At 45.2% G+C, this 15,826-nt stretch overlaps 1 protein-coding gene and 1 long non-coding RNA gene across 2 annotated transcripts; both read left to right on the top strand.

Moving 5' to 3' along the window:
* The first annotated feature begins 121 nt into the window (after positions 1-121).
* Positions 122-3,558, top strand: LOC123461439. The gene is made up of 3 exons (XR_006637687.1): positions 122-178; positions 300-393; positions 3,529-3,558. It is a non-coding gene; the product is annotated as an uncharacterized LOC123461439 (long non-coding RNA).
* A 451-nt stretch (positions 3,559-4,009) lies between these two features.
* Positions 4,010-9,125, top strand: C6H12orf73 (chromosome 6 C12orf73 homolog). The gene is made up of 2 exons (XM_004673058.2): positions 4,010-4,425; positions 8,540-9,125. The coding sequence occupies exons 1-2, from the start codon at positions 4,318-4,320 to the stop codon at positions 8,633-8,635; spliced, it is 204 nt and encodes a 67-aa protein (XP_004673115.1). The 5' UTR covers positions 4,010-4,317; the 3' UTR covers positions 8,636-9,125.
* Positions 9,126-15,826: the final 6,701 nt, after the last annotated feature.

The raw sequence follows: 15,826 nt of genomic DNA, 5'->3' as shown, positions 1-15,826 counted from the left end.
GCGAGAGCCCCCTCCGCGCGCCACTTCCGTCCCCGGCGAGCCCGGTCCACGCGGAGTCGCCGCCACGTGACGCCGGCCAGCCAACCGCGTCCCCCGGCTCGGGGCAGGCGCCCCGTGGCCTGTCGGGAAACGCGGAGGAGCCGGGGAAGAGGGGGCCGCTGGGCGCACGTCAGCTTTTGTAGGCTCTGGATTTTAGGGTGGGCGCGGGTGGGGGGCGGGGATGACGTCCTCTGGGACGGTGATGGACAGTTATCCTTGGTGGCAGTGTCTAGGTCTTTTCGCCCTTAATTTTTATCCAGATTAAAACACCGGTAGGCTGCAGCACTTGGGAGCCTGGAGTCGGAGGACTGCAGTGAGTTCGAGGCCAGCCTGAGACTGCATACTGAATTCCAGGTCAGCCTGGGCCAGAATGAGACCCTACCTCGAACAGCAACAACAACAAAAAGAAAAACTGTTGGGCTGGAGAGATGGCCCAGCGGCCAAGGTGTTTGCGTGCAAAGTCTAACGGCCCGGGTTCAGTTCCCCAGTACCCACGAAAGCCAGCGGCACAAGATGGCTCATGCATCTGGAGTTATTTGCAGTGGCCCTGGCGCGCCCATTCTCTCTCTCTCCCTCACTGTCTCTCTCATAAATAAATAAGCAGACTATATATATAACTTTTAAAAAATATTACAGGGCATGGTGGCACATGGCTTTAATCCTAGTACTCGGGAGGTGAGGTAAGGAGGACCGCTGTGAGTTCGAGGTCACCCTACTATTACCTAGTGAATTCCAGGTCAGCCTGAGGTAGAATGAGACCCTACCTTGAAAAACAAAAAAACAAACAAAAAATTCCCGTTGCTTTGTCATTTCCTGGTATTGAGATGGATGAAGGTCTGATTGTGGGGAAAATGGCAATTTCTTAAAAAGTTCAATATACACCATTTAAAATTTTTATTTACTTATTTACATATCTGGGTTGGGGGAGACCCACATACAGGAAGACAAAATGGGTGCACTAGGGTCTCCTGCTACTACAAATAAACTCCAGATCCATGTGACACATTGTGTATCTGGCCTTATGGGGCCACTAAGGAATCAAACTTGGGCTTTTAGGTTTTGCAAACAAGTGCCTTTAAACAAAGCCATTTCTTCAGCTCCAATACACAATTTTCTGAACAGCCATTTTCTTTTGTGTCTAATTCTTTTTTCATGTACTTTACTCTTCATAGCAACCTGGTCTCCATTAACTAGCGACTAGAAACAACCAAAATATCCATCAAAGCTAGGCATGGTGGCGCATGCCTTTAATCCCAGCACTCAGGAGGCAGAGGCAGGAGAATCGCTGTGAGTTCGAGGCCACCCTGAGACTTCGTAGTGAACTCTAGGTCAGCCTGGCCTAGAGCAAGACCCTACTTCGAAAACCAAAAAAAAAAAAAGTCAAAATATCCATCAAGTAAATGGATAGTCCAAGTTTTAAGCATACTTACCAATAAAAAGTTATGAACTGATACATGCAACACGGATGAATCCCAAAATAGCTGCGGCATTAAATAAGACTTCCTGACTGATTGAGATGGGGAGGGGGTATGCTGGAAAGTGGAGTTTCAAAGGGGTAAGTCGGGGGATGGAGGGTGTCACCATGGGGTATTTTTTATAATTATGGAAGTTGTTAATAATAAAAAAAAATTTTTAAAAAGAAATAAGCCTCTCTACCCCCTCAACAATTTGATTCCATTGATTTTTTTTTTTGGTTGTTTTTTTTGAGGTCGGGTCCCAGGCTGACCTGGAATTCACTATGTAGTCCCAGGGTGGCTTCAAACTCATGGCAATCCTCTTACCTCTGCCTCCTGAGTGCTGGGATTAAAGGTGTAGGCTATCACGCCCAGCTTTACATTGATTTTTTTTTTCTTTTTTCTCTGAGTTAGGGGCTTGCTCTAGCCCAGGCTGACCTGGAATTCACGGCCTCGAAATCATGGTGATCCTCCTACTTCTATCTCCTGAGTCCTGGGATTAAAGGTGTATTCCACCATTCTTGGCCGACTCCATTGATTTCTAGAAAAATGCAAACTAGTCTATTATGACAGAAAGCAAATCAGTGGTTCCCCAAGGAATGGAGTAATGTGAAATGTGTCAAAGAGATACACCGTGAGAATAATATTCATTATCTCAATGGTGGAAATGGTGGTGTATACATGATAATATACCTCCATAAAGTAAGCATTTTTATTATATTTTTAGAGAGAGGGAGGGAGAATTGGTACACCAGGGACTCAGTTACTACAATCGAACTGCAGACGGTTGAGCCACCTAGTGGACATGTGCAACCTTGGCGCTTTCTTCACTTTTGTGTATCTGGCTTATAATGGGATCTGGAGAGTAGAACATGGGTTCTTAGCCTTCACAGGCAAGTGCCTTAACCGCTAAGCCCTCTTATTTTTATATTTTTATTTACTTATCTGCAAGCAGAGAGAGTGACAAAGGGAGAGTGTGAATGGGCACATGATGGCCTCTTGCCACTGCAAATGAAGTCCAGATGCATACACCACTTTGTGCATCTGGTTTTAGCTGGGTACTGGGGAATCGAACCTCCAGCACACAGGCTTTGCAAGCAAGCAGCTTTAATGGCTGAACCATCTCCCTAGACTTCAAGATATTTTTAAAAATGTATCATAATTCGGGTTGGAGAGATGGCTTAGCAGTTAAGGCACATGCCTAGAAAGCCAAAGGACCCCGGTTCGACTCTCCAGGTCCCATGTTAGCCAGATGCACAGGGGGTGCATGCATCTGGAGTTCGTTTGCAGTGGCTAGAGGCCCTGGCACGCACATTCTCTCCCTCTCCCGGTCTCAAATAAATAAAAAATAAAATCTTTAAAAATGTATCATAATTCATGTTAAACTTACAACCTTAATTGAGAATTCATTCTGGCAGTATGCTTAACAAAAATCAACCCACAATCAAAAACATCATCTTTAAAACGCCTAAAAGTAGTGTCGATTGCAGGTTTCCTCTTTTCCAGCAACACTGTAACCCAAAAGCACAGTATGTAGATGTGGCTGAATGTCAGGAACAAGGACACTGAATGCTTGGAACTCAATACCAGATAACCCATCTAAAATCAACCGCAGTTAAGGTGTTTGCCTGCAAAGCCAAAGGACCCAGGTTCAATTCCCCAGGACCCAAGTAAGCCAGCTGCACATGGTGGCCCATGCATCTGGAGTTTGTTTGCAGTGGCTGGAGGCCCTGCCATACCCATTCTCTTTTCTCCCTATTTCTCTCTTAAATAAATAAAAATAAAACAGCCGGGCGTGGTGGTGCACGCCTTTAATCCCAGCACTTGGGAGGCAGAGGTAGGATTGCCGAGAGTTCGAAGCTGTCATGACACTACATAGTGAATTCCAGATCAGCCTACATAGAGTGAGACCCTACCTCGAAAACCAAAAATAATAAATAAATAAAATAAAACAAAATGAAAGGGGCTGGAGAGATGCCTTAGGGGTTAAGGCCTTTTGCCTGCAAAGTCAAAGCATTCCGGTTTTATTCTCCAGGACCCACGCAAGCCAGATGCACAAGACGGCGTGATGTGTCTGGAATTCGTTTGCAGTGGCTGGAGGTCCGGGCGCGCCCATTCTCTCTTATCTGCTTCTTTCTCTCTCTCAAATAAATTAAATATACTTTAAAAAATAAAATGTTTCAAAAAGAAGTAAAATCAACCGTTCGAGGTTCGAAACTCCACCTCTCCCTAAACGTGAGCGCCGCGCGCAATTTCCTTTGCGCGAAAAGAGATGACGGAGTAATCCCGGCTCCAGTTTGTGACTCGGAAACTGCCAGGGTGCCTCCACCGGACAGGGATGAGCCGTGCCGGGAGCCCTCGTTGGAAAAGACGTGCAAAAACTGAAAAACATAAGATACCGGCTCCGCCACGGGCGCCATTTCCGCCAGGGTCACGCGAGTGCGCCTGCGCGCGCTGTGCTCCCGCTATGCGCTCCGGGGCTGAACCGAGTCCCTGCATTTTGGGACCGGCCCGCTGGCGGTCCGCGTCTGTTCCTGCGCGGACTCATGAGCTCTGTTGCACCGGTACCGTGTGTCCCGGGGCGCGTCCTCAGGGCGGGAGGAAAGAACGAGCTTGCAGTTTCTCCTGAGGCTTGAGGGGGCGGCGGCAGGGGCCCTCGTGTCCCGCAGGCCGAGCGCCCCAACCGGACCCCAGATTGAACGGACAGTTCTTCCGCCGAGCGACCTCGCGTCTCCACCGGGGAAACTGAGGCTGCGCGGGGAAGGGAGCCCGGCTGTGGCGTCTTCGCCCCACTTTCTAACAAGCCTCCGTCCCCTCCCCGACCATGCCCGCGGGCGTGTCCTGGTCCACCTACGTGAAAATGTTCGCGGCCAGCCTCCTGGCCATGTGCGCCGGCGCCCAAGTGGTGCACTGGTACTACGGGCCCGACCTGGTGAGTGCAGAGGACGCGCGGCCGCGCGGCGCGTGGCGTGTACGGCAACCCGACCGTTCGTCTCGCTGCTTAGCCCTCACGGACACGCTCAGGTTGTTGGTAGTGATTGTCGAGACAGCTTGCTCTAGTCTAAGATGACCTGGAATTAGTCTCAAGGCTGGCCTCAAACTCATAGCCGTCCTCCCGCTTCAGCCTCCCTGGTGTTGGGATTAAAGGCGTGCATGCACTACCACCACCGTGCCTGGCCGATTCTTTTTTAAACTTTATTGACAGCTTCCATAAGTACAGAAATAAACCATGATAATTTCCACCCGCCATCCCCTCCCAAATCCACCCTTCATTCAATCCCTTCTTTTCAATCAGTCTATTATTATTATTATTTTTTTTTTTAATGAGAGAGAATTGGTGTGCCAGAGCCTTCAGCCACTGCAATGGAACTCCAGATATGTGTGCCACCTAGTGCGTATGTGCGACCATGTGCATTTGGCTTATGTGGAGAGTCAAACATGGGTCCTTAGGCTTCACAAGCAAGTACCTTAGCTGCTGAGCCGTATCTCCAGCTCTTCTTCTATTTTGATGTCATCATTTTTTCCCTCCTGTTGTGAAGGTCTTGTGTAAGTAGTGTCAGGCACTGTGAGGTCATGATTATCAAGGCCCCTTTGTGTCTAGAAGACAGCATTGTAAGCAGTCTTTCCCTTACTTTGGCTCTTCCATTCTTACTGTCACCTCTTCCACAATGGTCCCTGAGCCTTGGAAGGTGTGATAGAGATGTCTCACTGCTGAACACTGTCACTTTTCAGCACTATGATGACTTTTGTGTCCCATTGGTCACGGCCATCTGAAAAGAGAAGTTCTGTAACCAAAAGTTAGAGTAGCACTAATATGTGGGCATAAATATAAAAAAGTAGAATGCCTTGAATATGACCCTGGGAAACTGACTTTTTAAAAAATATTTTTGTTCTTATTTATTTGACAGAGAAAGAGGGAGAGAGAATGAGAGAATGGGCGCACCAGGGCCTCCAGCCACTACAAACGAACTCCAGACCCGTGTGCCCCCTTGTGCATCTGGCTACGGTGGGTCCTGGGGAATCAAACCTGGGTCCTTTGGCTTTGCAGGCAAACGCCTTAACTGCTAAGCCATCCCTCCAGCCTGGGAAACTGACTTTTGATTCACCCATCTGATTATAATTGCGAGTGTTCAAGGGTTGTTACCAGCAGTTGCCTGTACTTTGGGAGGCAGCACAAACACAATCTGTAGAATGGGCATAAAGAGGGTCCCAGGCCACCGCAGTCTAACTGGGCAGAAACATTGATAGTAGGGCACCTCTACAGAGACTTAAAGGCCAGGAGGACTGGCTGTGCTTAGGCTGTATGGTTCATTAATATTTAAGGAATTTATGTTCGTTATCCAGTGTTGGGATTGTTCCAGAAACTGCTGTTACTGTTAAAACCACCAGCCTCTTACTTATTTATTTATTTATTTTAGCAAAGCCTTGCTGTCTGATAGCTACAAAGGTTTAGGGAGGACAGAGTAGAGATCGTGATGGTGGCCCAGGGCCTGCACTCAGTGCTATCTTGATGGGGAAGCATCACAGATGCTTTGCTTCAGTTGTCCCGCATGGCTCATTAGAATAGCAGAGGATCTATGACCATACCACCCTGAATGCACCCGATCTCATCTGGTTTTGGAAGCTCAGCAGGGTTGGGCCTGGGTAGTACTTGAATGGGGAGAACAGCAAAGGAGGCCACTCTGAGGTTCTCTGTTCTGGTTCCTAATTTCTAATCATCCTAATTTCTCTTTTCATACACATTTCAACAGATCCCAGTGGATGAGTCTGAACAACCCATGCACACCCTGACCACTTCTCACACCTCCGTTGCTCCTACCCAGTTCTAGCCCCTGCCCATCCTCCCTCTCCTCACTCCCTGCAGGGCTTCCCAATAGGCTTCTGCCTCCCACTCTTGCTTTCCTGCAGTCTCTCCTCAATAAAGCTGCCATTGTCATCTTTTTACAGGTCATGTCACTATTCCCAAACTCTGCAGTGTCTTCTTTCAAAGTAAAATCCACTGAGGACTATGACCCCTCCTCAGTTTTCCTTGTCCCTTGTCTCCAAACCTTGGCTGAGCACTTTGTATCAGCTATACTGACAACCTTGCTTTCTTTGAACAGGTTGATTTTCATTTGAAATGACAACTTTCTGCTGGCTATCCCTGCAGTGCTTAAGACATCACCATAATGATATAATCGTGAATATAGAGTTAGCAATGGATTTTGATTAACCAAAGGTTCTTACAATGAGTTATTATTGAATAGCACACAGAGACTTTGTGGTTTTTTGTGTCCCCCCCCCCCCCCCCCGAGGTAAGGTCTTATTATATAGCCCAGGCTGACCTGGAATTCATTATGTAGTCTCTGGGTGGCCTCGAACTCAAGGCAGTCCTCTTACCTCTGCCTCCCAAGTGCTGGGATTAAAGACATGTACCACCACTTCTGGCTTGTTCTTTTTTTTTTTTAATTTTTATTAACATTTTTCATGATTATAAAATATATCCCATGGTAATTCCCTCCCTCCCCACCCCCACACTTTCCCATTTGAAATTCCATTTTGTTCTTTTTTTAAAATTATTTATTTGCACTTTTGTGTGTGTATACACACTTGTGTGCCAGGGTCTTTTGCCACTGCAAATGAACACCCATCTGGTCTTACATAAGTGGCTGGGGAATTGAGCCTCAGGCTGTTACGCTTTGCCAGCCAGTGACTTTAATCACTGAACCATCTCCCCAAACCCTTTTGTTCTTTTTAAAAAGTCTTTCTGGCTGGGTTTGGTGGCGCATGCCTTTAATCCCAGCACTCGGGAGGCAGAGGTAGGAGGATTGACATGAGTTAGAGGCCACCCTGAGACTACATCGTGAATTCCAGGTCAGTCCAGGCCAGAGTGAGACCCTACCTTGGGAAAAAAAAAAAAGTCTTTCTGGGGTTGGAGAGATGGCTTAGTGGTTAAGGTGCTTGCCTGCAAAACCAAGGTTTGATCCTCCAGGTCCCATGTAAGCCACATCCATAAGGTAGAACATGCATTTGGCCGGGCGTGGTGGCGCATGCCTTTAATCCCAGCACTCGGGAGGCAGAGGTAGGAGAATCGCCGTGAGTTCAAGGCCACCCTGAGACTACAGAGTTAATTCCAGGTCAGCCTGGACCTGAGTGAGACCCTACCTCGAAAAACCAAAAACCAAAAAAAAAAAAAAAAAGAACATGCATTTGGAGTTCATTTGCAGTGGCTAGAAGCCCTGGCATGCCCATTCATTCTCGCCCTCTCCCTCTCTCTGTCTCTAAAAATAAAATAATAAATAAGTAAAAAGTCTTTCTGAACATAAGAGCCAAAGGAAGGGTAAAACTGCTTACAATGCACTCTTCCAGATACAAAATAGTCTGGCTACCCATGATCTTACAGTGCCTAGCGCTACCTACACAAGACTCTCATAATAGGAGGAAAAGATGATGACATCAAAATAAAAGAGAGACTGATGGAGAGCAGAGTTGCAAAGGGGAAAGTGAGGGGGAAGGGAATTATCAGTTTATTGTCTATAATTATGAAAGTTATCAATAAATTGTTTTAAAGTCTGGTGGGGCTGGAAAGATGGCTCAGTGGTTGAAGGCACTTGCTTGCAAAGCTTGCTGGTTCAAGGTTCAATTCCCAAACACCCATATGAGCTAGATACAAAAAGAGCAATGCAGGCATCTGATATTCATTTACAAAGGCAAGAGGCTCTGGTGTGTGCACACACACACACACACACTAGTGCAAATAAATACAATTTTAAAATAGTTTTTCTGGTTGCAGTGGATTATGCTTTAAGAAGTCACATATCAGGGCTAGAGAGATGGCTTAGCAGTTAAGGTGCTTGCCTGCAAAGCCTAAGGACCCAGGTTTGACTCCCCAGAACCCACATAAGCCAGACGCATGTGGACAAGGTGGCACACACTTCTGGAGTTCAATTCTAGTGGCTAATGTTCTGGCATGCCAGTTCTCTCTCTCTCTCCCTCTCTCTGTCTCACAAAATAATTATTTTTAAAAAAGCACATACATTTTTTTGTTTTTGTTTTTATCTTTGCAGACAATACCTGAAATTCCACCCAAACCTGGAGAACTCAAAACGGAGCTTTTGGGACTAAAAGAAAGGCAACAGAAACCTCAAGTTTCACGGCAATAGAGACTTCAAAATACAATTATGCCGAGAGTTCTATAAATAAGTCTTACATATATTTTTTAAATGTATTGAATAAATTTACATATCCTTAAGCATCTAATTCCACAATCTCACTGCAGGTGGAGGTGCTCAGTTGATATGAACTGATGATTGTGAACTTGTACTGTGGTTTGATCCATATATGTTTTTTGTTTTGCAACAATGTCTCACTATTTAGCCTAGGTTGGTCTTGAACTCAAGGTGATTCTCCTGTCTCAGCTTCCGAGGTGCTAGGAATAAGGGTGTAAACCATCACAACAAGCCCAGTATCTCTTGCAAATTGCCAAAGTCTTATCCTCAGCTTGCCTGTGATTTGAAGATACTTTAATATCACATCAAGACTGAATATGTGTATAAGACTGAGCATGCCATTATAATTCTTATTTCTCTGAATGAGCTTGATTAGAATGGCGAGTTATAAATTAAATACAATAAATAAGAATGATTATGAGTATTTATGGTGTATAAGTTAATATTTCTCTTAAGCATTGGAAAGTACTATTTGTACTAAATTATATTAAATCAAAATAAAGGGGCGGGAGAGATGACTTAGCAGTTAAGGCACTTGCCTGCAAAGCCAAAAGACCTTGGTTCGATTCCCCAGTACCCACGTAAGTCAGATACACAAGGTGGCACATGCATCTGGAGTTTGTTTGCAGTGCCTGGAAACCCTGGCGTGCCCATTCACTTGCCGCTCTCTCTATCTCTCTCACTCTGCCTCTTTCACTCTCTTAAATAAATAAAAAAAATATTTTTAAAAGTTATCAATAAAAAATTAAAATTAAAAAAATAAAGTTTGAAGTTCCTTTGGAATTGTGTGCTTAATAGAATTGTAATATGTGTGACTTGGTCTGTCACAAGGTCCTTAATGCCTCAATTTGAGAATCAAATTGATGTTTTTCTTATACATGTTAAAATAACTTAAATGAAGCCTGATGTGGTGGTGCACACCTTTGGTCCCTAGCACTTGGGAGGCAGAGGCAGGAGGATTGCCATGAATTCGGTGCCACCCTGAGATTACATAGTGAATTACAGGTCAGCTTGGGGCAGAGTGAGATCCTACCTTGAAAAACAAACAACACCTAAATGAGCACTTTATAAGTTGAATTGTGTTCCTAAATAGATGTTGGTATCCTAACTTTCTACCCATGAATGTGACTTTAAGATGATATCATGGGGCTGGGTCTTATCTACTGTGACTATTGCCTTTATAAGAAGAGGAGGGCTGGAGAGGTGGCTTAGTGGTTAAGGCACTTGCCTGCAAAGCCTAAGAATGCATGTTCAGATCTGCAGGTCCCACATAGCTTGATGGACAGTGATGCTAGTGTGCAGTGTCACACATGTACACAAGGGGATGTGTGCAGTGTCACACATGCACACAAGGGGATGTACACATCTGGAATTTGTTCACAGTGACTGAAAAGGCCCTGGCATGCCCTTTCTCTCTCTCTGCCTCTTTCTCAAAAATAAAATAATAATACTTGAAAAAAGAAGGGGTGGGCTGGAGAGATGGCTTAGCGGTTAAGCGCTTGCCTGTGAAGCCTAAGGACCCTGGTTCGAGGCTCAGTTCCCCAGGTCCCACGTTAGCCAGATGCACAAGGGGGCGCACGCGTCTGGAGTTCGTTTGCAGAGGCTGGAAGCCCTGGCACGCCCATTCTCTCTCTCTCTCCCTCTATCTGTCTTTCTCTCTGTGTCTATCGCTCTCAAATAAATAAATAAATAAAAATAAAAAAAAAAGAAGAAAGAAAAAAGAAGGGGCAGTGCCATGAAAGACAGACACAGGAGACCTGTGTGAAGACACTGGGGAAGACTGGAGTGATGAAGGTGTAGGCCGTGCTGCAGCTGGGGTGGAGACCCTCCAGCTGAAGCCGCGATGGGGAGAGGAAGTGCTCTACTCAGAACTGCAGGTTACTCCTTCACCCTGCGTTCAAACTTCTGGTCTTCACGCTTAAGAATAAATTTCTCTTGTTTCAGGCCACTTAATTTATGGCACTTCATCACAACAGCTCTGGAAAACAGAGCTGGGATTCTGAGGTTGAAGAGAAGAGTTCTTAGTTCAGACTACTGCTATTTTATAACTGCTTTTTTTTTTTCTTTTTCAATGTAGGGTCTTACTCTAGCCCAGGCTCACTCTGTATTCTCAGGGTGGCCTTGAAATCATGGCAGTCCTCCTACCTCTGCCTCCCAAGTGTTGGTATTAAAGGGATGAGACACCATGCCCAGCTAACACTGCATTTAAAACAAATTATTTATTTTCATTTGAGAGAGAGAAAAAAAATGGGCACGCCAGGGTCTCTAGCCACTGTAAATGAACTGCAGATGCATGTACCACCTTGTGCATCTGGCTTGCATGGGACCTGGAGAATTGAACCTGGGTCCCTAGGCTTCTCAGGCAAGCGTCTTATCTGCAAAGCCATCTCTCCAGTCCAACACTGCATTTTTTAATATATACATACATACACACACATGCATATATACTTAAAAACTTAAATGAGCTTATATGGGTTTGCAAGGTATTGACATTCTAACTGGCTTTGTTAAAAATATTAGCCCTAGAAAATACCTGAAAGTAGAGGGAAAAGTGAACAAGTAACTCTGAAGAGCTGGTACATTACTAGGAAATTTGTCTCTAAAAATGTGGCTCAATGATTCGTTTGAAAAACCTGCCAACTTGGGTAAAATTCCCAGGACCCATGTACAGCCAGATGCACAAAGTAGCACATGCATCTGGAGTTCATTTGCAGTAGCAAGAGGTCCTGTGTGTGTCCATACTCACTCTCTCCCCCGCCCCTCCTCACAAATCACAGTTTTTAGTCAGGCATAGTGGCACATGCCTCTCATCCCAGCACTCGAAAGCAGATGTAGGAGAATTGTGAGTTCAAGGCCACCCTGAGACTACAGAGTGAATTCCAGGTCAGCCTGAGATAGAGCGAGACCCTACCTCAAAAAACCAATATATGTAGTTTTTAAGAAAAAAAAAAAAAAACTAATATGGGCTAGGGAGATGGCTTAGCAGTTAAGAGTTGCTTGCTTACAAAGCCTGGTGGTCTGGATTTGATTCCTCAGTACACACATGATGCTAGATGTACAAAATGGCACATGTATCTGGAGTTTGTCTGTAGTGGCAAGGAGCCCTAGCATGCCCATTCTCTCTGTCTCACTTTCTGCTTGCAAATAAATAAATTAAAAAACCCCTAATGGTCCATAAATTAGGTTTCGCTTTCCTATTGTATATAAATGACCACTGACTATAAGACATGCATCACCCCAGCCCACAGTTGAAGAAACTGCATACACGTCCAAAGAAAATGCCAGCCCAGTGTGGTGCTTCTCCAGGTGTCTTCAATTCTGTGATAGTGCTGTGGCTAGCTTTAAAAAAAAAACTTCATCACCATCTGAAAATAGAATCTTCTCTAACCTGAGGTGAGAGTAGCATTAATATATGGCATAAATGTAAAAGCATTTAGAGGGCAAAATATACAACAGTAGTAGCAGTGGTTTTCCCCTTAAGAGTTTATGAGCTCTCCAGTTACAGGCTTTGGATTAGGTTTTCAGTACCAGGCAGGCATCCCCAAGTGGACTGGGCCCTGTTGTTTTTTTTTTGAGACAGGTTTTTATGTAATCTGTACTAACCTTAAACTGACAAAGTAGTAAGTACCTTAAATTTCTTTCCTATTTTTGGGAGGTGGGGGAAATTTTTCAAGGTAGGGTCTCACTCTATCCCAGGCTGGCCAGGAACTCACCTCAGCCTCCTCAGGATTGGGTCAAAAGATATGGGACATGCCTGGCTTTGACTTTGAATTTCTGATTCTCCTACTCAACCTCCCAAGTGTTGTTATCCTGTTAATGCAGTGCTGGGAATTAAACCAAGAGTTTTGTATATGCTAGGCAAACACTCTACCAGTTGAGCTATACCCCTATTCCCTATTTTAAAGATTTTTACAGTCCCCATGAATGTAATGTTACCATCTTTAATTACCATGATATGTCAGTTTAAGAAACTAGTATTGCAAAATGGCCTGGATATCCATGACCTCATAGTGCCTGACACTACCTACACAAGACCATCATAATAGGAGGAAAAGATCATGACATCAAAACAAAAGAGAGATTGATTGAGAGGGGGAGGGAATATGATGGAGAATGGACTTTCAAAGGGGAAAATGGGGGGAGGGAGGGCACTGCCATGGGATATTGTTTACAATCATGGAAGTTGTTAATAAAAAAAAAATTGAAAAGAAAAATAAAAGAAACTAGTATTGGTCATTATCCTTAACTGGACTCTGTATTGAATTTGGATTTTACTTTTTTCTATCCAAGAGTTTCTATAACCCAACCAAACTGCATTTAGCTGTCATATTCTTAGCCTCCTCTAACCTATGCAGGCTATTCAATCTGAGTTTTAAACTTCCAGGATAATTTAATTTTTTAAATTTTAAATATTTTGGAAGCAGAAAGAGAGGAGAGACAGAGAACTGTCATACCAGGTCCCCTAGCTGCTGCAAAGAAACTCCAGATGCACACACCACTTTGTATATATGGCTTTATGTGGGTACTGGGGAATTGAGCCCAGGTCATTAGGCTTTGCAGGCAAGCACCTTAACCACTGAGCCATCTCTCCAGGCCCCGAGTCAATACCTTTTGAGTTAGGGTCCAGAAAGCAGGCAGGGTCAGTAACAGAGGTTGGCAAGCAGCTGCATGGCAGGGAGGTCTTTAGAGAAACAGAAAACCTAGCCTGGGCAAACATCTTGTGACTTTGAAGAGTGTCATTCAGAAGTTGTCTGATGTTTTCACTAGGTAGAGTGTGGATTCCTAGAGTATCAGAGAAATACCTTTCTAATCACCTGTATCAGGGTTCATTTCTTGCTAAGTTTCTCCACCTGAGTCAGTTTGTCCCCGTCCTATACTTTTATTTTTAAAAATATTTTATTATTTGAGAGACAGAGGGAGAGAGAGGGGCAGAGAATGGGTATGCCAGGGCCTCCAGTCACTGCAAACTAACTCCAAACTCATGCAACACCTTGTACATCTGGCTCACGATGGGACAAGGGAATCAAACCTGGGTCCTTAGGCTTTGTAGGCAAACACAACCACTAAGTCATCTTTCCAGCCCCCCCTTTTTTTTTTTTTTTTGCAGGTAGGGCACTCTTGCCCAGGCTGACCTGGAATTTACTATTTAGTCTCAGGCTGGCCTCTAACAGAGATCCTGCTGGAATTAAAGGTATGTACCACCATGCCTGACTTCCCTCACATGCTTTTTAAGAAAAAATTTTTTTTCCAGTTTTTTTGTGGCAGAGTCTTGCTCTAGTCCAGGCTGACCTGAATTCACTATGTAGTCTCAGGGTGTTGAACTCACAGTGATCCTCCTACCTCTGCCTCCTAACTGATGGGATTAAAGACATGCACCCCCACACCCGGTTTAAGAAAATATTTTTATTTGCAAGAAAGAGAGCATTGGCTTGTCAGGGCCTCTTTTTTTTTTTTATTTTTATTTATTTGAGAGCAACGGACAGAAAAAGAGGGAGAGAAAGAGAATGGGCACCGCAGGGCCTCCAACCACTGCAAATGAACTCCAGATGCGTGCACCACCTTGTGCATCTGGCTTACGTGGGTCCTGGGGAATCGAGCAGGGGTCCTTAGGTTTCACAGGCAAGGCTTAACCACGAAGCCATCTCTCCAGCACATGCCAGGGCCTCTTGACACTGCAGGTGCATGTGTCACTTTGTGCATCTGGCTTTATGTGGGGACTGGAGAATCAAACCCAGGCAAGTGCCTTTAACAGCTGGCCCATCTTCCTGGCCTAGCCCACTCTATTTTTTGAGAAGAGGCAGATAGGATGGGTATGCCAAGGCCTTTAGCAGCTACAAAAGAAAAGAACTCCAGATGCATGAGTTATGGTCTTATATCCCCTCTCCCCTGGAGGCCCTATGGGGTGACTGGTATTCAATGTGAGACAATTTGAGACCTATCAAGTCTCTGAGGTGGGGGTGTGTGCGCCTCAGGCTATTCCTACCCACTCTTTGACTCGTACAATCTTTCTGCCCCCTCCTCTTCACCAATGATCCCCGAGCCTTGCTGGGAGTATTTTGAGTTTGTATGGGCACATTAGGGCCCCTGTCACTGCAAATGAACTCTACACATAAGCCACTTTGTGCATCTGGCTTTACATGGGTACTGGGTAATCAAACCCAGGTTGTCTTCGGCTTTGTAAGCAAGCACCTTTAATCAATAAGCCTTATCTCCAGCCCACTTCCTATATCCTTTAGAAAGTTACTAGGGGGCTGGTGAAATGGCTTAGCAGTTGTTTGCCTGCAAAGCCCAAGGACCCCCCAGTTCAATTCCCCAGCACCCACGTAAGCCAGATGCACAAGGGGGAGCACACCATCTGGAGTTCATTTAGTGCCTCTCAAATAATTTTTAAAAAGTTACTAGGGTGTGGAGAGATGGCTTAGCAGTCAAGGCACTTGCATTCAAAGCCAAAGGACCCAGATCCAATTCCTTAGGACCCACGTAAGCCAGATGCACAAGGAGGCACATGCATACATCTGCAGTGGCTGGAGGCCCTGGTGTGCCTGTTTTCTCTTTTTTCTTAAAATTAGCAGGGCATGGTGGCACACGCCTTTAATCCCAGCACTGAGGAGGCAGAGGTAGGATTGCTGAGATCACCCTGAGATTACATAGTGAATTCCAGGTCAGCCTGGGCTGCAGTAAAACCTTACCTTGAAAAACCAAAAACTTATAAAAAAAGGAAGTTACTAGCCTCATGGAGGAGAGTTCCACCTTCTCAATGAGGATTTATTTGCATGTATTTGGAATTCTTAAGAATGGTATCTTTGTTCCTGTGGATAATTTCAACCATGTAAGGCCACAGCCATGCATGTGGTGCTTGGGTCTATAATCCAACACCTAAGGCGTTGGGGGCGGAGTCAGAATGTGAAGCTCCAGAGCCAGCCAGGCTGCCCTTGCTGGCAGCAAACAAGGTAGGACAGGGCCAACAGATGCACATTTTTAGCCAGTCACTTTTTCATTTTGGGGGGAGCTTTTTGAGGTAGGGTCTCACTCTAGCCCAGGCTGTCCTGGAATGGAATTCACTATGTAGTCTCAGGGTGGCTTCAAACTCTTGGCGATCCTCCTACCTCGGCCTCCTGAGTGCTG

Source organism: Jaculus jaculus, chromosome 6 (genome assembly GCF_020740685.1).
Source record: "Jaculus jaculus isolate mJacJac1 chromosome 6, mJacJac1.mat.Y.cur, whole genome shotgun sequence".
Classification (NCBI taxonomy): domain Eukaryota; kingdom Metazoa; phylum Chordata; class Mammalia; order Rodentia; family Dipodidae; genus Jaculus; species Jaculus jaculus.
This window is presented reverse-complemented; position numbering and strand designations above follow the sequence as displayed.